Source organism: Peromyscus leucopus, chromosome 4 (genome assembly GCF_004664715.2).
Source record: "Peromyscus leucopus breed LL Stock chromosome 4, UCI_PerLeu_2.1, whole genome shotgun sequence".
Lineage (NCBI taxonomy): Eukaryota > Metazoa > Chordata > Mammalia > Rodentia > Cricetidae > Peromyscus > Peromyscus leucopus.
In genome coordinates, this window is record NC_051066.1 from 107025654 (window position 1) to 107048249 (window position 22596).

The 22596-nt window shown below is 43.0% G+C and overlaps 1 protein-coding gene across 2 annotated transcripts in view; it reads left to right on the forward strand.

The window, feature by feature from the left end:
• Positions 1 to 399: 399 nt before the first annotated feature.
• Positions 400 to 22596, forward strand: part of Atrn (attractin) — a 141518-nt gene continuing 119321 nt past the window's right edge. For both annotated transcript variants that reach the window (XM_028878586.2, XM_028878587.2), the window contains exon 1: positions 400 to 890. In XM_028878586.2, the coding sequence (XP_028734419.1) occupies positions 478 to 890 (413 nt within the window). In that variant the 5' untranslated portion in view covers positions 400 to 477. The remainder of the gene's footprint in view (positions 891 to 22596) is intronic.

Below are 22596 nucleotides of genomic sequence, written 5' to 3' on the forward strand. Positions count from 1 at the left end.
CTACTTCTGCAGGGTCGCAGCTAGCACCACAACCACACCTTTAGGCAGCCTTTTTGGCCCTGTCTCTCACCAAGATGATGTTGGGGCAACGGGCTGATGGGCAGGAGGCGTCCAAAGGGTAACGCTTACCGCAGTCACCTTGTCTAGCAGAGCCAGGCAGCCGCCGGAGGGAAGCACTGGTTATCTCGCGGTGGCGCGATGTGAAAAGCAAGGAGCCTCCGTGCCCGGGAGGTGTTCAGCCGCTCCAAGATCCTGGGACTGATCCAGCTCTGCCACAGTGCAAGCGGGAGGACCACGGCCCTGGCCCCGCCCCCCCGCGCGCCAGCCCCGCCCCGCCCGCCGCGCAGCCGGAGCCCCGCCCTGGGTATGGACCGGCCGGGCCACCGTCTCCCGGCCCCGCCCAGCACGGCCAGGCGAAGCGGAGCCGGCGTGCGGGGTGTGTATGTGTTCGCTGGGCGCCGGCTCAGCCCCAGGAAGATGGTGGCGGCGGCGGCGGCGGCGGCGGCGACTGAGGCGCTGCTGAGGGGGAGCACGGCGGCGACAGCAGCGCCCGCGGGCAGGCAGGTCGAGCAGCACCGACTCTGCGCCGCGACTGGGGCCTGGAGGCCGGGGCCGCGCGCCGGCTTGTGTCCCCCGTGGGTGCTGTCGCGGGCGCTGCCCTCGCCGCTGCTGCTGCCGCTGCTCTTTTCGCTACTGCTGCTGCTGCCGCTGCCCCGGGAGGCCGAGGCCGCGGCGGTGGCGGCGGCGGTGTCAGGCTCGGCCGCAGCCGAGGCCAAGGAATGTGACCGGCCGTGTGTCAACGGCGGCCGCTGCAACCCTGGCACTGGCCAGTGCGTCTGCCCCGCGGGCTGGGTGGGCGAGCAATGCCAGCACTGCGGGGGCCGCTTCAGGTGAGTGCGGGGGGTTGGGGGGGGTCGTGCAGGCCCAGCCAGACGTTCCAGGCCCCAGGCAGGTGCGGGACATGAAATCGGTAGGGTAGGGCTTGCCCCACTGTGTCTGATGGTCGCTTGCCTCCTGGGAGCAATGTTCATTTGTGGCCTTGGGGTCTTCCTGTGGTGGAAGGCTGAGAAGGAATGGGAACACTCCGGAGGCATTTGTTGCTGTGGGTTAGATCTGGGTCCTGAAGAGTATAAAAGCCGGTCCCGAAAACGGGTCTATTTAAGATAAACGAGGTATCAAGGAAAAGGTGAGTGAGCCAGTTCTTCAGCACTACCTTTGATCATCCCAAGAGATTGGAGATGTAAGTACCTCGGAGAAGCACAGCCATGGAAGTGACATGTTGGATGGAAATAGAAGGGTGGGTCGGGTTGGATTGTGAGATTTTAGGATAGAAGTACCAGTGATTGTCATTCAAAGGAAAGTGATGAAACTAGTTTTTGGGTCTTCACTGTTGGGGGCATATTGGAACGGACTGTCTAGAGAGGAGATTCCTGTTAGCCCTGGATTCTCCATCACATGCAGTTACGAGTTGGCCTGGTTTGAGGCAGAACCTCTCGAAGAGATCACTTATTAATTAATTAGCATCTATCTATTACTCGCTTCTGTTGTGAAAGGACTTCTGGATAATGCACACAAGTAGATCGATTAGCCAGAGTTTGGTGTGGTCCACAAGAAGTTAGGAATACAGCAAGGGGAAGTGTAGGGACACAGAATCCCAAGTTATAGGAACTACAGGGTCACCCATATCTTTAGCAGATATTTGTTGACTGTTCCCCGTTGGACATGGGAGAGTGAGGATGTGGTGAACATGACAAATAGGGCTCTTGCTCCAATTGATCTCATGTTCTAGTGAGGGATGACAGGCGGTTGACAAGTAAATAGGCGAGGGGAATGACCAAGGTGATTTCAGAGAGTAGCTATCAACAAAATACAAACAGGTGGCCTTACAGAATTCTGACCAGCTTAGAAGCCACTCCTTTGAGTGCTGTTTGATCTGAGACCTGGAAGGGGCACAGGAGCGCCTCTGGAAATGAAGGGGCAGAGAGTGTGTGACTGGCTAGGAGTAAGCAGTGAAGATGTAGAGGAGGAAGTGACATTGAATTTGGGCCATTGAGGATAAGTAGAATTTGCAGATGTGCAGCTGGGGAAAAGATTTCCAGTTAGAAGGAAAGATGCAGACAAAGTGGTGGAGGCCAGAAGAGGGAGTTTTGCTGGTGCCCCTGTAAAGGGAGTTGTGAGGGAGAAGTTTGGAATGTTAAGTTATTGATTGATAATGTCAGATCTTCTAGGGGACTCAGAGAACAGTGACAAGATAAGCTCTTCAGTTTTATGAATGGAGAAACCAAGTAACTTCAGGGTCAGTATTTTGTGAGCTGGTCTTACAGTTTAGAATGTTGTGATTTATGAATCTTGTTAATCTGCACGTATTAATAAGTAAGTGCTTCTGTTTTAGGCGATGAGATGTAACAGTAAGCAAGACAGATCTAATGTTGTTCTTGGGGAACTTCTAGTTTAGGAATAAAAATACCCTAATGGAGCTGGAGTGATGGCTCAGTAGTTAAGAGCACTTGTTGCTCTTGCAGAGGACCTGGGTTTGGTTCCCAGCATTCACACAGTGGTTCATGACAATATGTAACTCTAGTTCCAGGGGAACCTGACCCCTTCTGACCTCCAAGTGCACCAGGCACATATGCAGGCAAAACACTTATACACAAAATAAAAATAATTCTTTTTTCCCCCCACTGAGACAGGGTTTCTCTGTGTAGCCTTGCCTGTCCTGGAACTCTCTCTGTAGACCAGGCTAGCCTGGAACTCTAGATTCACCTGCCTCTGCCTCCCAAATGCTAGGATTAAAGACATGCACCACCACCACCCGTCTGAAATAAATGATTCTTAAAAGTTCTTTAACTTTATTTTAAATCCAGTAATCAGTCTGTTGTAATTTTGCATGTCTGTGGAGGTGAAACAGCAACAGAAGCTAACTTGGTTCAAAGTGAGACTAAGATTCATCTTTCTGTTGAGATGTTCCTGAGGGCTGATGTTGAAGGGCCAAGATGGAGAATGAGTGGTACCATGACAGGTTGGAGAGAGTGACCAGAGCAGAGAGAGCAAGACTGGAGGGAGGGGTCTGGGCTATGCCAAGTAGAGGTAAGAAGTGAATTTAGAATTTTGAACATTCACCCAAGAGTGATGGAATGCAACAAGTCACTCTGTTTTCATTATAGACTTAGAGATTGGAGCCAGAACAGGAATAGCCTTGAAAGTCAGTTGACTTTAGATGGTACCAAGACCAATGGATGGAGGGATCTTCAAATTCTGAAAATCTAGGATACTCTGGTAGACACAGAGTGGGATTGTCTGTATTGTATTGTTTGGAGTACGTGGGTTTATGCTGGGCATTAGAAGTCATGGGCAGCAGATAGAGACTGTTGGTGTAGGTCAGAGACAGTGGTAATGGAGGCATGGTAGATATTTGTGTGCTGGAGAGAAAATGGTTAGGTCTTTCTTTCAGACTGCTTTGTTCTTGGAAGAGAGAGTGATGGTGAGGGGAAAGTAGATCTTATTTTGTGTGGTTGAGTGTGGTTGAGTGATATCATTTACATGACACAGGGACACAGGAAGGCTGAGGTAAGCTTAGATTTATACACACTGAGTTTGGGCTGCTTGCAAGGCATGTTCCTGGCACATGTAAGTGTTGGTTGGGGTCATCTACTGTAAAAGGGATTGCCAGGGAGAGAAAAAGATCTGAGTGTCTGCATGAACAGGTCAGAGGAGAGCCTTTTAAACAGAGGGCAGGCACTTCTGCTAATGCCTCAGATGCCCTAATACGTTATTAGTGACTGTTACGGACCTTCCCTTTGAGCCTGTTCTACTTGTCGTCAGTGTGCTTTCCTGGGCAAACAATTATACCCGCCTCTGATAATACTAGTATAGTAAATGGCTTCTGGAATGTTTAAAAGAACAAAAGGTCAGGAGTGGTGGCACGCACCTGTAATCCCAGAACTTGGGAGGTAGAAGCAGAAAGATCAGAAATTCAAAGTCAACCTGGGTGATCTGGGCTACATAACAAGTTTCAGGCCAATCTGGCCTTTATGAATCTGATTCAAAAAAAAAAAAAGGTTAGAGAGTTGCCTCAGTGATTGGAAGTCCTGACTGATGACCTCTTCTTACCTCTATGGGTCCTAGGCAATACACATAAAATAAATCTAAAACTTTAAAAATATAGGTGTATATATGTTCTGACAGGGTAATCGCAGCTCTTGGGAAGCTGAGGCTGGAGGAAAAGTTCAAGGCCAGCATTAGCTACATAGTTCAGCTAGTTCAAGAGTAATGCGGGCCTACTTGAGATTGTCGCAGGAATTAAAAATAAATAAGGAAATACACAAAAGGAAGAGGAAGCTACAGTCTTTTAGTTGAATGATTTTTCCTTGGGGGTGAGTAAAGAGTTAAATGTTGCTTTGAGTACAGTAATATGTATCCTGGTTTAACTTACCTCTTTTCCTTTTCTTTCTTTTTTTAAATTAAACTGAGAGGCATTGAGTGGACACGTGTTTGACGTAGTTCTGATTTTCAGTGTAGTGCTGGGTCTTGAATCCAGAGCCTCATGTGTGCCGGGTAAAACGCTTTACCACGGGCTACATTCCACTGTGACCATTCTGATTAGAACGGCATCAAGTCAAGGGGTCTGTTTTAATTTTGTGTGCCGACGGACATGTGTGTGTGTGTGTGTGTGTGTGTGTGTGTGTGCACACTCGGCAGAGTTGTATATACACAAGAAGATTACTGTGTGGAGGTCAGAAGGTAAGTTGGGTTCTGAGGATTGATCTCAAGTTGTCAGGCTTGTGTGTCAAGTGCTTCTACTCACTGAACCATCTTGCTGGCCCAGGTTTTAAGACTTACTTTTGTAAGTCCTGTGTTAGAAGACTATGTAGGTCTTTTTTGTTACTTGAAAGAAATGTAGAATAATGAAGTGTTAAATTTCACTAACACTGTCACTGAGTTCATATTGTGTGCCTGATTTAGGCAAGGATGTAGCACTTTATACTCAGGAAACTCAGTTGTGGTATAAAATTTGAATTATTTTATGTATATAGTAAGTCACTTTTTTTCCTAAATGAAAGATGATTGGTTATAGAGAATAAGTTAATGGTATTAGTTCAGTAAAAATAGCTATAGGTGGGTAGTTATTAAGGTAATATGCTTTCATTTTTATGTGAATCTTCATAATTCAGTGATCTTTTTTTCTGTTTGTGACATTACTGTTGAAAGATTTCTTGGGTGAATAAATATGCCTCTCAATTTAGAGGTTAAATATATTAAGTGTGTTTGTGAAATTAACATACATTTAATTCTTTAAGTTCCTTCTGTACAAAACTGTTGGAAGATGAAAGAAAGTGACTTAGTGAGTTGGGGCTGCATTAAGACATACCTTCTGAGGAAGAGAAAGAATTTATCGGCATTTATTTTGTGTCAGTGTATACTGTAACAGTAGTGATTGTCACAGCAGCATCTCCCTCCATTTCAATTATTTCTTCACATTTTCCCCCTCAGGCATTGTGCCTTTAAAATGCCTTTTAGAAATCACCCCTTTGAATTCTTAGTATTCCCACTTCATAGGTAGGTAAACTGAGTTTGAAGTGGGCTTTAAAAAAAGACTGCTTGTGTATTAGTGCAGGCCGTTTATATACAGGTGCACATTCCTGTCTAGAGGTCAGAAGACAATTTTATGGAATTGGTTTTCTTTTCACGTGGGGTCCAGAGGTCAAACTCAGGTTGGCAGGGTGGGTGGCAGGTGCCTTCCCTTCCTAAGCTATTTCACCTACCCTGAAATGTCCTTGGTTCTTTGTTTGTTTTGTTTTTGCCTTTTTCCATGCTGGGATGGAACTCAGGGCCTTTTACATGCCAGATGTGTGTTACCACTGAGCTACACCAAAGTACAAAGCTTGCGGATTTATTGAATAACTTGCCCAAGGCCACAGAACTTGTGTGAAATTGGAATTTGAACTTAGGCCTTGAGTGATTCTGAAATCCTGCTGTCTGCGATACCATTTGGCCTTTCATTTTTGTCTGAGTCCAGTTACCGTTTTGATCATTCTCTGGAAGGACTGTCTATCCCAGCAAACGCTTTGAAAAACAAAGGAAGCACAACAGCTCTTTATAATAGAAAAGATAGCATAAAAGCATCTTACTTGCTAGAAGTTGGCTGCTGGTCCAAGGACGACAAATGCCCTTCTAACAAGAGAGAGGGAATTCTGAAAATAAAATTTGAAGAAAATGGCAAGTTTGGTGTTTTTTGTAATACTTATTAGATAATTCTTGTTATTAATCCAAAGCCCTAACTTTATGCTCAAGGACCCAACTTAGTTTTTTTTTTTTTTTTTTTTAAATCTGTCTTGTTTAATGCTATATTTTCAGAGTTTGGAAGAGTGCTTGGGGTTGAGATTTTCCTGTACATGGCTTTATTTGTTGGGTGGGTCTGGTACTGGCCTGGTACAGCTTGACATGTTGTTTAGGCTGGTCTCAAACTTACAGCCATCCTCATGGTTTGACCTCGAAGGTGCTGAGAATGTAGGTGTGAGTTACCATGCCTAGCTTCTTTATAACATATTTCTTAGGATTCTAATAAAAGTTATTTTATCCATATGACTGATATGTATATCTTTGGTCTTCTGTTTCTCCTGAGCCTCTCCATCTTCTGTCCTTTCCTGGCATCTTTACTGGGATGTTTTGCTGACAGCTTCTCCTGAGCTGAGCCTAACACCAAACTTCATATCCTCATTGAAAATAAAACTCCCTCCCTCCCTCCCTCCCTCCCTTTCAGTTTCAGGTCCTAGTTTAGCCAAGGAAAGCCCCAAACTTAGGAGGCTTGGGGCTCTTGACACCTGTTTAAAGTTCGATTAGTCTGCTCCTCCCTGTCTGTCTGCTTCTAGAGCACCTGGCCCTTGACCTTACTGCTGACCTCTGTGCTGCAACCTAAATAACTGGTCTCTCAGACCTTGACCATCCCACGTGTCTCCTAGAAATGGAGAGATGTGCCATTGTTAGACTCTGAAAACTGTCTCCTTTTTGCAGGGTCTCACTCTGTAGTCCAGGATAGTCCTGAATTCACTGTGACCCTCCTGCTTCAGCTTCCCAAGTGTTAGGATTCTAGGCATGAGCCACTGTGGCTGGCAGAAACATTCTTTTAGAGCCCTTCTTTTGGAAGTAAAGGCACTTGTAGCCAAGCCTGACAATCTGAGTTTGATCCACAGGACCAAACAGTGGAAGGAGAGGCCCAGTGCTGGAAAGTTGTTCTCACATGTGTGCCACACAGGGGCAATGTGGCACACACGGGAGCCTCTTTCCCCAGAAAAGGAATACGAATTCACAAAGAACCAAGCAAGACTCTTCTTATCTGCAGAATGGCCTTGAGCATCAGGCTCCCATTCCTTTATACACATCCCCTTTTCCAGTCAAATCTTTATCTTTCTACTTTTTGTTTTGTTTTAGTTTTTTTTGTTTTTGGTCTCTGCTGAATTCCATGTTTTTGCCTTCCCTTTATAACCTCCCCCACCCCAGTGAGTTAAAATTCTAACTCAATTTTCAATGGCTTTTCCAGGCTGTCTTTGAACTTCCTGTGTAGCCTAGGATGGCCTTAATCTGCTAGTCCTCCTGCCTGCACCTCCAAAGTACTGGGATTATAGGGATATGCCAGACCTTATCTTCAGTTCCTTCAAATTTTTAAAATTCTTTAATTTTTGAGACAGGGTATCACTATATAGCCCTGGCTGGTCTGGAACTCACTGTGTAGACTAGGCTGGCTTCAATCACAGATTGTGCTGGGATTAAAGGTGTGTGCCACCATGACTGGTATAGCTTTGATTCCTTATAGAAGTCAGTTCTCCTGACAGCATTACTTTCTTTTAAGATACACCATCAACCTGTTCAATTCATAGATTATCTTATGAATGATTACTATGTGTTAGATAATGTGCCCTACTGTGAGAATATAAGGGTGAGAATTAGGTCTTGCTTTTCCCTCAGAGAGCCCAGAATTCTAAGTGGGAGATAGCTGTGGGAATAGCCAGTTAGAACTTTAAGACAGAAATACAGGCAGTAAATGATGCTGGACTAGTTGTGTTAGAAAGACACAGTTTTTTCAGGGCTCTAATAGAAGGCATCACAGAGGAGAGGACCTTGGGCAAATCTAAGAGGTTGAGTGTGATTAGGCTCTCGGAGGGAGAAAGACATTACAGAAGGAATCAACAGTTTTTGCATAGGCAAAGCATGGATTATCATACTGAGTGCCTTGATTTCCTAGTATGTTATTGTACCACACACTGCTGGCTTATCACAACGGATTTCCTCATAGTTCTGGAGGCTACATGTCTGTAATGAGGTAAAAATAGTGCACGCCTGCCTCTGAAGACTGGGGGGAATATGTTCCATGCCTTTGTCTTAGCTTCCGGAGTATCAGCAATCTTTGCCATTTCTTGGCAGTCTACATGGTACTGTTACACAGAATCTGTTCCCTTGTGGACACAGTCACATTGGTTGTACATATATGACCTTTTCCCTAATCTGAACGTATCTGCAAAGTCCCAAAAGTCACATTCACGGTGACCAGGGTTAGGGCTTCAACAGATATGTTTGTAGGACACAGTCAACCCACAACAGTTAATGGAATAGGAACATGAATGGATATTGTTGACGAGGCCAGTGTTTGCATGTGCTGAGGGTAGGGAGTGGAGGCATATTGGAAGAAAAGGAGACTGGAAGGTGACTGGCATGGCTTTTTGTTAACAGCCTGCAGCTTCAGGGTGTGTCCTTGACTGAGGATATACCCACCAGCAAGGCACTCCAATTTTTGGCTGTAGTGACTGTTTGGAGACAGGCATGTGATTTAAGCTGTCTAATCAAAGGGAATCTCAGTACTGGCTGGAGACTTCTCCTCTGTGGTATTTATGAAGGAGAGGCTTTGTCTTCTTTCTGTGGTGACCGGCTGTAAAATGTTACAGCTAATGTTGCTGTTTGAAGAGGAGTTCACCCCAGATGAGGTGAATTCCAGAAGTGGGAGGATGCAGAAGAGAAGGTGCTTTAGACCCGACTTCCTGCATCTCTGCCAGGCCTCTCCTGAAGCCACCTTCCAAGTTTGTGAGGTACCACAGCTTTCCTTTTTCCTCAGCCCTAGAGTTGCTGGCTTGTCACAGTTGAAACTTTCTGCTATGGCAGGTTTCATCGGGAGGGCGGGCGGGCTAGCCAAGTAGGGTCACTCAGCTCCCGATACTGTGACACATTACCCTAGACTACTTCTGTTAAAGGTCCCCAAGAGGGTCACATAGTTTTACTTACTATAGTTAGAGGCAGGACTATAAATAGACAGAGGGGAATCAGTATATTTATGATCAAACAGTTTTTAATTAAATACAGAAGTGACTGTGGTTGAACAGGAATTTTGCATTAATTTTTGGTTTTAACATGAACTTGTTTCCAGAAGTAAAATGAAGCTGCAGTTGTACTTTGTGAAATGTTTGTATCTGAATATTTAGCAGCCACTGAGATGAAACTGGTTTCCCACTTAAATAGAACTTTACTATTTTATGTGATTTTTTTTCAAGTGCAGTTTGACAAAAGTGACCTCCGTCTATGGCTTCTCTGCTGTTCGGCATTCTTGCCTTGTGACTTTCTTTTCTTTTCTCTTCCTTACACTTTCAAACTAGTCCTAAATGTATGGGAACACTGACTTGACATTTTCTAGCTTTTCTTCTTCTTAGGAGTGCTTTCTTGTACTTTATTTTCTTACGTTATTTATGCCATATCCCTTTAATTACTTTTCTTTCCCCCCTTTTTCCTTTTCTCTATTCTTTCCCCATTTTTTCTGAGACTTAGAGTTGTGTAGCTCAGGCTGTCCATGAGCTCTCATCTCTCTATGAGAGCCAGACTTCTGAGGCTGGTGTCACAGGCATGCACTACCGTACTGAGGCATTAACTGCTTTTCTTTTATCACTTGAGATCATAGTTTGATTTTAACCTTTCAATTTTTAATTCAGATTTTCAGATTTTTTTTCTCTCCTTCAAGTTACATTTGAGTGAACATCAGGTCTGACTATGTTATCTGCATATTTACTTGTTTAAAATTCTTTAGTTTTTCATTTACAGAAATTAATTTTAGTCATGGCTGAATTGTGTATTTTATTTTATTTGAAGTGAACAGCATATGGTAGTTATTAAGTGAATGAAATTTTGTTTCATACCTCTTGGTCTTTTTTGTATTCTTTTTAAGGAGATTTTATTTTTGGCAGTAGTTTACTCAGCCACAGCTTTTCTAAATTATCATCTTTCCTAGGCATGCTCTCCCTAACACGTTGGGCTTGCCCACATTTTGGGCTTCCTTGCTCTTCCCTTAAAGCCTCCCTCCTCCTCCTCCCTCCCTCTTTCCTGGCCATGTGTGTTCTGTTAGCCCTCCCCCACATCCATGCTGCCTTTTCTGCAGGGCTTTTCTCCTGCTCCTCCATTGTTCTCTGTGCAGTGCTGAGATTTATAGCTTGCTACTCTGAGTTTTTTCTTTTAAACTCCAATAAAATTGTCCTGGAGCTTAAAATTTATTATTATTATTATTATCATCATCATCATCATCATCATCATCATCATTATTATCACGTGTGTGTAAGAGTTTGTGCACATATGCATGGGTGCCCAAGGAAGTCAGAAGAGGTCAGATCCCTCAGAGCTGGAGTTGCAGATAGTTGTGAGCTGTCTGACGTGGGTGCTGGGATTCGAACTGTTGGCAAGAGCCATCTTGCAGTGCCATCTCTCCAGTCTCTGTTCTGTAATTGTGTTTTGTATTTTTGTTGTTTTGAGGCAGGATCTTACTATGTAGTTCTGGCTGACCTGTAACTTGATATGTAGACCAGGCTGGCCTTGAACTCACAGAGATCTCCTGCCTGTGCCTCCTGGTGCTGGGATTAAAGGTGGGCAGCACCCCCCATCACTCCCCACCTTCAACTGACGTGACCTCACTCTGTAGCTCCACTGCTCTTGAACTCTGTGTATAGTCTAGACCAGCCTGCAGGACTGTGATAACAGGCATGCACCATAAATCTTGTAAAGGTAGTTTTTAAAAATAAAGATCATAATAGTGATGGCTAGTTTTGTGTCTGCTTGACACAAACTAGAGCCATCTAGGAAGAGGAAACCTCAATTGAGAAAATGCTCCTGAGGCTGAGAGATGGCTCAGCCATTAAGGTTAGGCTCACAACCAAAAATAGAAAATGCTCTTGTCTTAGTTACTTTTCTATTCCTGTGAAGAGACACCATGATTAGGATAAAGTAAAGCTTATAAAAGAAAGCATCTAATTGGGGGCTTGCTTATAGTTTCAGGTGGTGAGTCTATGACTATTATGGCAGGAAGTGTGATGGCAAGCATGCACATAGGCATGGCACTGGAGCAGTGTCTGAGAGCTTACATCTGATTCACGAGGAGGAGGCAGAGAGAGAAAGACTGGGACTGGTGTGGGCTTTAAAACCTCACAGCTCACGCCCAGTGCCACACCTCCTTCAACAAGGCCACACCTCTTAATTCTTCCCAAACAGTTCCCTTGTCTGGGAACTAAACTTTCAAATGTGTGAGCCTATGGGGGCCATCCCCCCCACTAACCCAGACAGGGTTTCTCAGTGTAGTTTTGGTGCCTGTCCTGGCTCTGGCTCTGTAGACCAGGCTGACCTCGAACTCACAGAGATCCACCTGGCTCTGTCTCCTAGTGCTGGGATTAAAGGCATGCACCATCACCGCCCAGCTGGGAGCCATTCTTATTCAAATCACCCCAGTACCCAACCAGATCAGCCTGTGGGCAAGCCTGTGGTGCATATTCTTGACTGATGATTGTTGTGGGAGAGCCCAGTTTTCTGTGGATAGTGCCGCTCAGGGATTGATGATCCCTGGTGCTAAAAAATCCAAGGCTGAGCAGGCCATGAGGAGCAAGCCAGCAAGCAGCACTCCTTCATGGCCTCTGTATTAATTCCTGCCTCCAGGTTCCTGCCCTGACCTCTGTTAGTGATGGAATGTGATGTGGAACTGTAAGCTTAAATAAACCCTTTTCTCCCCAAATTGCTTTTAGTCATGGTGTTTTCATCACAGCAATCAAGACCCTAAGACAATACTATAGAGGTTGGTTTTTTTTTTTTTTTTTTTTTTGGTGCAGAGGGGTTCTGAAAATTTAATCTAGGGCCTTGTACATGCTTAGACAAGTACTCTGCCATTGAGGTACACCCCCAGTCTACAATGTACATTTTAAAGCTTATAATGATATAAAAGAAAATTTATTTTTAGCCTTTAAAAATGTTTTTCATGTTTAATGTGCTTTCAATTATATAAAGAAAAACAAGATTTATAGTTAATTTAAAATGACATTTAATTTAAGATCAAATTTGGCCTGGTGGCATAGGCCTATCTATAATCCCAGCTACTTGGGGCCTAAGGTAGAAATATCACAAGTTCAAGGGTTTCCTGTCTACAAAGTGAGTCCAAGGCAGGCCTAAGTGACTTCAAGAGGAGGGTGTGACTCTGTGGGCACATGAGATTCTCTCTCAAGCTTGAGGCGGAAAGGGGCTGGAGCTCAGGAGTCATGTTGCCTGCATAGCATGTGCCCTCCCTAGGTTTGATCCCCAGTGCCACAAAGATTTTTATAGATTAAATATATATTAATATAATATAAATATAATATTTATATTAATATAAAATATTGAATTTAGCCCTGTCTCGAAAAACAAAAAAAAAAATGAATTTGACTCTGTTTCTTCTATTAAAAGTAGGTAATTTTCCTGTCGTAATTGCTTTAAAAATGTAATTGTGGGCTGGAGAGATGGCTCAGAGGTTAAAAGCACTGACTGCTCTCCCAGAGGTCCTGAGTTCAATTCCCAGCAACCACATGGTGGCTCACAACCATCTGTAATGAGATCTGGTGCCCTCCTCTGGACTGCTGTCATACATGCTGTATACATAATAAATAAATAAATCTTTACAACAAAACAAAAAAAACGTAATTGCTTTAAAAGTTATCTATATTTTTTTTTTGCTTTAACTTACATGATAGTTTCCAAGTATTTGTAAGCATTTTTCTGCAGAATAGCACATTTCCTATATAGATTTTCCTCCCCTTTTCCCTATAAATGAAAAGACCAAGCCAGCTGTAATTGTCACTTTTTTACCCTAGCGTTGTACATGACTGAAGTCTAAGATCACAGCCATGAAATTGGCATAATACGGTGCATCAACTTTATTTACCCATTTAAAATATGTTTATTTGTTTATTTTCATGTTGTGTCTATGATATTCTCTTTGCATGTATGTGCACCATGTGCATGCGGTGCTGTTGGAAACTGGGAGAAAGTGTTAGATCCCTTGGACAGTTGTGAGCTGCCGTGTCTGTGCTGCAAATCAAACTCAGGTCCTCTGGGAGAGCAGCTTAACCACCAAGCCATCTCTCCAGTCTGGTTTTTTGTTTTTTAATGACATTGTCTCATGTTGTCCATGCTGTTCTCAACTGAAGCTATGTGGCCAAAGGTAATGTTGAACATCTGATCCTTCTCTTTCCTACCTTCTGAGTTCTGAGACTGGAATGCCATTGCATCTGATTTTTTGTGATACTGGGGACTGAACCTAGGGTTTTGTGCATGCTAAGCAAGCTATATCCCCAGCCCTCTGACCTACATCCTCAGTCCTCACCAGTTTTACATGCAGCATGTCTATATTTACCTAATACAATTTTATTTTACTGTGTTTCAATGTTTAAAGATATTTTATTTAGTATCCTATCATGTTTCTCAAAGATAACGATTTATTTACAAGTAAAAAAAAAATATGAATGAAATTGTTTTCCTGTGATCATCAGGCTCTAGGTTGAAGATTTTCTTTTGAATTAACCAACCACTATTGTTACTTTGTATACAATTAAGTAAATCATGCAAATGAAATATGTTTTATTTGTTTGTGCCTCCTCCCTCCCTCCCTCCCTCTCTCCCTCTCTCCCTCCTCCCTCCTTCTCTCTCTCTCTCTCTCTGTCTCTCTGTCTCTCTGTCTCTCTCTGCTCTCTCTCGCTCTCGCTCTCGCTCTCGCTCTCGCTCTCGCTCTCTCTTCCCTCCTCCCTCCCTCCCTCCCTCCCTCCCTCCCTCCCTCCCTCCCTCCCTTTCTTGTTTTTGAGACTATGTTGCTCTGGCTGTCTTGGAACTCACTATTGTAGACCAGCCTGGCCTTGAACTCACAAAGATCCACCTGCCTCTGCCTCCTGAGAGCTGGGATTAAAGGCATGTGACATCATGTTCAGCTATTTTTATTTTTTAACGATTTTTTTTTTGTTTATGAATAAGTATGTACTTATGGAAACTGTGTGGATGCCCTTGGAGGCCAGAAGAGAGGGTGTTGGATCCTCTGGAATTGGAGTTGTAAGCCTGTTGTGAGCCACCTGATGTTAATGCTGGGAACCAAACTTGAATCTTATGGGAGATAGTTACAAATGTTATAGCCTTTCCCTCCAGAGTTTCTATGTAAGTGGCATAATCAACTTACTGGTTTATATCTTGCTTTCCTCTCTGTCATTACTGAGTAATGTATCTTGGAGATCTTTTTTCTACCAGCACTTACTTATATATTTAAAAAATTGTAATGTCTATTTATTTGGTGAGGGGTTGGGGGTGCTGTATGCTTGTTTGGAGGTCAGAGGACAATTTTTGGGAATTGGTTCTCTCCTTTCTTTGTGTGGGTTATGGGGATCCACCTCAGGTTGTCAGGCATGGTGACAAGTACCTTTACTTGCTGAGTCATCTTGCTGGCCCTAGTAAATAATTTTTGAAAGGAGGTCATTTAAGATTCCATTGTATGCCTTAATTATTTAAAAGTGTTATGTTGAGGTAGTGATGTACATCTGTAATCTTGGCATTGGGAGGTGGAAGCAGGGAAAAATCTAGTTTTAAGTCAGCCTGGGTCACATGAAACTCCCTCCCTTTCTCCTGACTTCCTTTTTGGGTCCTGGTTTGCATATGTGTATGTGTGAATTTTTGTGTGCATGTGTGAGTGAGTGCCTGTGCTTGTGTGTATGAATACTTTGTGTGCATATACTGAAGTCAGAAGGTGTGGGCAATCTTCTCTATTTTTACCTATTCCTTTGAGTCAAGATCTCTCTGAACACCCAGCTCTTGTTCTCTCACTTAGGCTGGATTACAGCGAGTCTTAGCCATGCTCCTGTCTCTGCCCCTTGTAGCTGCGGTTATAGGAGTGTGCAGGATGCCTGGCTTGTTACATGGTCCCAGACGCAAACTCCAGTCCTCATGATTGCATAGCAAGACCGCTTAACCACTGAGCTATCTCTCCAACCCCAATGAGATCCCCTTCATTCCTTCCTCTCTCCCCTCCAATTTTCCTTCTTTCTTTTCCCTTGCTTTCTTTTTCCTTTGAAACAGGATCTCACTACATAGCCTTGGCTGGCCTGGAACTTGCTGTGTAGATCAGCATGACTTTGAATTTGTAGAGATCTGCCTGCCTCTGTCTCCGGAGTGTTGAAATTAAAGGCATGTGCCACCACACTGGGCTCTAGACCTTTTCTTTTTTTTTTTTTTTTTTTTTTTTTTTTTTTTTTTTTTTTTTGGTTTTTCGAGACAGGGTTTCTCTGTGTAGCTTTGCGCCTTTCCTGGAACTCACTTGGTAGCCCAGGCTGGCCTCGAACTCGCAGAGATCCGCCTGGCTCTGCCTCCCGAGTGCTGGGATTAAAGGCGTGCGCCACCAACGCCCGGCTAGACCTTTTCTTAAAGCAAAAACAAATCTTGCTTAGAAGTGCAAACATCATTTTATATATTTGTGGGTTTTTTTTTTTTTTTAGGATTAAGTTCTCAGATGTGAAATTATTATTGCACCAGAGGATATGTGCATCTAAAATTTTGTTGCATATTGCCAATAGCTTCCTGCACAGAGATTGTCCGAGATTTATTACTAGCATCAATGGAATTTGTCTTAAGTTTTATGGTATCTTTTGCTTTTTTGTGATGCTGGGAATTGAACCTAGAGCATCATGCACACTAAGAAAGTGTTCTGTAACAGCTAACTGCACAGACAGAAAGTTCAACTTTAATTGTGTTCAAGTTTCAATTCAGTTTCCTATATGGCTAATTCTTTTTGTCTCATATTTGGAGTTCTCTTTCTGTAGCAACCTTGTACAGATCTTTACTTTTTCACATTCTGATTGTCCACTTATAATGCATTTCTATGAACTGTTTGTTTTGATGCCCTTACCTAGTAGTGATAAAGTATGTTATAAAAGATAAGCAGTTGTCTCAGTTCTATTTCTGTATTAGTATGCTTTTCTCCTCAAAGTTTTGAAATAGACTCTGTCATAGAACACTTCAGATTTCCCTTGCTTGTTCTTAGTTTTTTTTTGTCTTCTAATTTCAATAACTGATACTGAGATTAGCCCAGGGAAATTTGTTGTCTTTATCTAGGATATCATCATCATTATTTTCGAGACAGGGTTTCTCTGTGTATCCCTGGATAGATCCTCCAGTCTCTGCCTCTTGAGTGCTGGGATTAAAGGCAGGTACCACTACTGCCTGGCAAGTTCTATTATATTTAATTATGTGTGTATGGGTATTTGCATGTACATGCAGGTGCCCATGGAGCCCAGAGGCAATGGATCTGGAGTTACAGGCAGTTGTGAGCCGTTCTATATGGGTGATCAGACTTTGATATGCTCTAAGCCATTGGGCCATCTTTCCATCCCCTGTCTTCTTTCTAAAAGAGGTTTAAGAAGACTTTTAGAAGGATATTTTATGTGTTGATTATGTATGATTCAGGAATCATGTATTTTAATATATATATATGTATATACACACACATATATATAAATATAATTATAGGCTGATGTTGTGGGGTTCAATCATTTATTTGTGCATATATGGATGTGTATGCATGAGAGCATGCATGTGCTGTGGTGCATGTTGGAGGTCAGAGGACAGCTTTCCAGAGTTGCCTTTTCTTTTTCTACCATGTGGGTCCTGGGGATTGTAAGGCTTGGAGGGAAGTGCCTTTACGTGATGAGCCATCTAACCAGCATCACTTACTTATTTTTGAGACAGGATTGTACTATATAGCCTGTAGATGTTTATTGCTATACTGAGTTTATGTATGTATATATGTATGGATGGATATATGGATATGTATGTGTGAGTGTGTACATGCTTGTGTGTGAGTATGAGTGCTTATATACGTGGGTGGAGGACAGAAGAAGGCATGGGGTATCTCCTCTATCACCCTTTGCCTATTCCGTTGAAGCAGTGTTTACTGTCTGCTGCCTTTGGAGCTGAGGTTGCAGCTTTGTGAGCATGCCTGGCTTGCTGTGTGGGGCTGGGATCAGAACTCAGGATTGTGAAGCAAGTACTCTTAATGCTGAGCCATCTCTCCAGCTACCACTTTCTTCTTCAAGCATGTTTTGACTTTTATTGTCTCATGGTGTTTCTATATAGATTTTAGAAACATCTTGACCATTTGTGGCAGGAATATTGAGAATGTGGTCAGGACAGTGAACCTAATCTATGGTTCAGTTTGAAGAGAATTTGAAGCCTTTATAATGTCAAGTCTTCTAAACCATGAACATACCCCTTCCTTTTTGTGCTGAGGATAGAACCCAGGGCCTGTACATACGAGGCAGGCTTTCTAGGATTGAACCACGTTTCCAGCCCCAACTTAAAAATTTAGATCTTAATTTGTCTCTCAATAAGATTTTAGAGTTTTCTCTGCTGGAGTGTTATATATCTCAAAGTATTTGACAGTTTTTGGTGTGGTTGTAAATTGTGTCTTTTAAATTGATATTTTCTTTTTAAATTGTAAAATCATATTTGTATGTGTGTGTATTGGATAGGCATGGGGAAGTCAGAGCTTTTAGAAGTCATCCTTCCTTTCACTATGTGGGTTCTAGGATTGAACTCAGGTTTTCAGACTTGGCAGCCGGTGCCTTAACTACTGAGCCTGAAATTTCGTTTTCGTTTTCTGATTGCTGCAGTGTGAGTAGATTCAGTTGTCCTACTCTCTGTCCCTCCTCCTTGTCCTTCCTCTCGTAGTCACCCTGGACTAAGAGTTCACCCATGGGTAAGGGGTTGATTTTTCTCTTCTTTCTTTTTTAAACAAGGTCTCTGTATACAGATCATGTTATCCTAAGTGCTGGGATTACAGATGTGCACCACCATACCTGGCTGGGGAAGTTGCTTTAGGCTTCTGTCAGGATGTGATAAGGCTGGTCATGGTCAGAATTGTTGCAATGTGGGCTTCTCAGTCCGGGGACCTGGGGCAGAGATGGAAAGGTAAAGCAAGTTGGAGTTGGTAAAGCAAGTTGGAGTTGGGCTTTGATGGACTTTGTGTGCTGTGCTAAGACAAGCCAAAGTTTCCAGCAGTTTTGGCAGGGTTAGACTGGTCTTTGGGGAAGATGACAGGTGCCCCTGAGATGGCTGGGTGAGGGGGTTGGACTGAGCCATCCGTTAAGAGATCTTTCCTAGAGACTAGGTGAGGATGGGGAGAATCTAAATTAGGGCACTGGCATCTGCAGTGGGGGAAGGGGAGGGATAAAAATAAAAATAAAAGTTGAGGCTGGCCTCAAACTCACGAGATCTGGGATTAAAGGTGTGCGCTGCCAGTGCCCGGTATGCCTGTATTTTTATTGTAAAGGATTATATCAGGGGCCAGTGAAATGGCTCAGTAGGTAAACTGCTTGCCATGTAAGCTTGATGACCTGAGTTCTATACCTGGAACTCACGGTGAAAGGAGAGCACTGTCCCCCAAAGTTGTCCTCTGACCTCCACATACCACACATCGAGGCATGAGTACATGAGCATGCACACACACAAAATGTACATACTAATGATAAATAAATACACTTTATAAAGAATTATTTAAAATAATTTTAGTTAAAGGCAAGCTGTTGGAGTAAGACATGGGATTAGTATTCACAAGAGTTTGGGCTCAATCAAATCACCACTTTCAAAGGTGAAAACTTGAGGATGTGGAAATAATTTTAGTATTAGTGCCAAAATTTAATCACTTAGGTGTAGTTCCCTAGGGGCCATCCACTTTGTGTTCTGAGACGAGATCTGTCACTAGGACCTGGGGCTTGCTGATTAGGTTAGGCTGGCTGGCCGTCTAGCCCCAGAGATCCTTCTACCTCTGCCTCCCCAGCATTGGGATTACAGTGAGTACTACTCTGCTGACTAGTTTTATGTCACCTTGACACAAGCTACAGTCATTTTTGAAGTGGGAATCTTAGTTGAGAAAATGCCCCCACCAGATTGGCCTGTCTGTAAGCCTGTGGAGCATTTTCTTAATTAGTGATTGATATGGGAGGGCCCAATCCATTGTGGGTTGTCATCCTGGGCAGGTGATCCTGAGGTGTATAAGAAAGCAGGCTGAGCAAGCCATGGAGAGCAAGTCTGTAAGCAACACTCCTTCATCCTGGCCTGACTTCCTGCCCTGACTTCCCTGGATGATGGGCTACAAGCTGTAAAATGAAATAAACCCTTTTCTCCTCAAGTTGATTTTTGTCATGATGTTTATCACAGCTGTATTGCTCTGACAGGCCTGGCAATGTCTTTTTGGGGAGGATTGTACAAGGACTTTGTAACTTTGGGTTAGAAAAGCTGATGCATAGAGCTTAGTGAAGTAGCTGTTTGTGGGAAGTTGGAAGATAATGAGAACAATGCAGACTTTGGAGGCCTGACCTATGAAGTTTCAGAAGGAAGTTGGAGAGTCACGTAAAGATGCTATCAGGGGCATTTGATATTTTGAATTAACAATCACAGAAGTGAAACCTTTGCTTTATTGGACAATTGATATTGGTCAGCTGGGGCTGGAGAATCAGCTTTTGAGTAAGAAGAGACCAGCATGATTGAGGCAGAATCTTCTGAGAAGTGTTCCCTGAGAGTCTGAACACAGAAGCTGTAGTCTTCCAGTACGGTAGTCTTGCACAGCATGGTAGGACCTCTTGCTGGCAGCCGAACTTGGTAATGTGTAGAGTGTCCCAGGTGGTACTGATTTTGAAGGCATGAAGGGGTCATGGAAAGGAGCTGCTGCTTGTTTGGCACAGAGAGACCAGGAGAGGCCATTGGTGACTGCACAGCCTTGGTTGATGTTGAAGCCTTGGCATTGAAGGGTCATGGAGAGAAGTTACGGCTTGGTACCATGTAGTGGGGTCAATCCCTGAAGAGAGCCCAGCTGGGTTGCAGAGACCCCAGCATTTTGGAGATGCCACTACCATGGGATGACCATCAAGGACAGCAGTAGCTGTGAAATGGAACCTGCCTGAGACTAGGAGACAAGCCCTTTGGAGCCTCCAAGACCATGATTTTCAGAAGTCTGACCTGAACTTTGCACTGTTGGACTTTGGTTTGCTTTGATCTGGTTGTGACTGTGACCTTGTTCTTTCCTCTTGGAATAAGAAAATATGTAACTTATTTTTTATTTTGCAGGAGTCTACAGTTAAGAAATTTTAGAGAGATTTTGGATAGTTTAGAGAGACTATGGACATTTTAGAGACTTTGGATATTTTAAATCTTAAATATGTAGGCACCAAATTATGGTGCACCCAATTTTATAAAAATTATACCACCATTAAAATATACAGATTAACATCAATCCATTAATAGGTGATTTCAGTACTCCACTTTCTCTGATAGGTCACCTGAACAAAAAATAAACACGAGAGTTCATTGATATCACACATCAAATGGACTTAACAGATATCTACAGAATATTCCATCAAAACACCAAAGAATACACATTCTACTCAAGAAAGGAATTTATAGTTCTAAGTGCCTACATTAAAAAAAAAATCAGAAATAGCTGGGTGGTGGTGGCGTCTTTAATCTCAACAGTCAGGAGGCAGAGGCAGTCAGATCCCTGTGAGTTTGAGGCCAGCCTGGGCTACAGAGTGAGTTCCAGGAAAGGCTCCAAAGTTGCACACAGAAACCCTGTCTCAAAGAACAAAAAACCAAACCAAAACAAATAAAACAAACAAACAAATAAAAAATAGCACAAATAAATAGCTTAACGTGGCAACTCAAAAATCTGAAAAACAAGAACAAACCAAATCTAAACCCAGTTGATGGCAAGAAATAATGAGAGCAGAAATTAATGAACTATAAACAAAGAAAAAAAAGAGTCAGTGATTCTGAAAATTGATCCTTTGATAAGATAAGATCAACAGACCCTTGGCCTAACTAACCAAAATATATAGAGTATCCAAATTAACAGAACCAGAAATGAACAGATATTACAACAGACACCAAAAAATTTCAGAATTTTATAACATAATACTTTAAAAACTGCTAATCCATTCAAGCTGGAAAACATCGAAGAAGTGAATGAATTTCTAGACTCAGCCAAATCACCAAAATTAAACCAAGAATTAATCAACAACATTGAAACAGTAATAAAAGTCTACCAGATAAAAAAATAAAGTCCATGGCCAGACGAATTCCCAGCAAAATTCTACCAGACATTTAGGGAAGGTCTACAGCTAATCTTCTAAAAGTATTAAAAAAGATAGACACAGAAGGAATATTCTCCAAATTTCTTCTATAAAGCCATTTAAAAATGAGAGAGAGGAGAAAGAGCCCAGACCGACCCTCTGACCCTGAGAGAGGCCCCAGTGGTATCCCCAAGAGAGACCTGGACATGGGTAGTAGGTTAGTCATTATTCCTGGACAAGTTGGTGAGGTGTTTTGAGAAAATCAGAGTCGGTGATGAGATTATGGAAGCTCTGCCTTCACCTGTGAATTTAATTTTTCTTCTGAAACTGAGAGCGCCATCTGCTGACTTAGACATCTGAACTGCAGAACCTCTGTCCTTAAGGTTCTGGGATTGGCTCTAGTGTTCCAACATGGGACACCTCTGACAGGCAGTCCTTGCTCAAGAGCTTCCCCTCTGACAAAGCTCAGCTTCCCCTTTACCTAATTCTGCTTGTTTCTTATAACACCTTCCTCTCAAGATGTTACGGCAAACCTAGGCCACAAACTCTTGGCTTAGCAAATGCTTCCCCAAAACTAGTCCTGGGGAGGTGGCTCAGGAGATGGTCAATCAGTAAAGTGCTTGTTGTGTAACCACAGCTGGGTGTGATGCTGCACACCTGGAACCAATGCGGGGAGGGCCGCAAAGATCGATGGGTACCAGAGGCTCACTGACCAGGGACCACCTTGAACAAGGATTGCCTATCAGAGTTGTCCCATTTTGGATTGAAATGCTTGGACCTTTAAACCTTCAAAAATGTGGGCTGTCCTGGGAAAGGCATGACCTGTGGTAGTGCAGTCCATGAAAGACAAGTTGATGACCGTGTTCACTGCTCTAGCTGGCAAAAAGTCCTTCCTTGAGCAGGGAATTTACTTAGCATGTCTTCCTGTCTTTCTTAAGAAGGAGAAAACATTGCCTAGATGTCATCTACTAGACTTGTCTCATATCTTAGCAGTGGATTTCATGCTACGACAAAGATTAGTAATTCTCCTTTATAGCCATTGTCAACTTTTCTAGGAAAGAGAATCCTGGGTTTGGGGACATCTGATATCATATCTTGGCTAAGTGGCTAAATTTCCCTGCCATCCTCTACATGTAGATATATGCTTGTAACTTTTGGCTAATGGATGTATGCAGCATTTTCA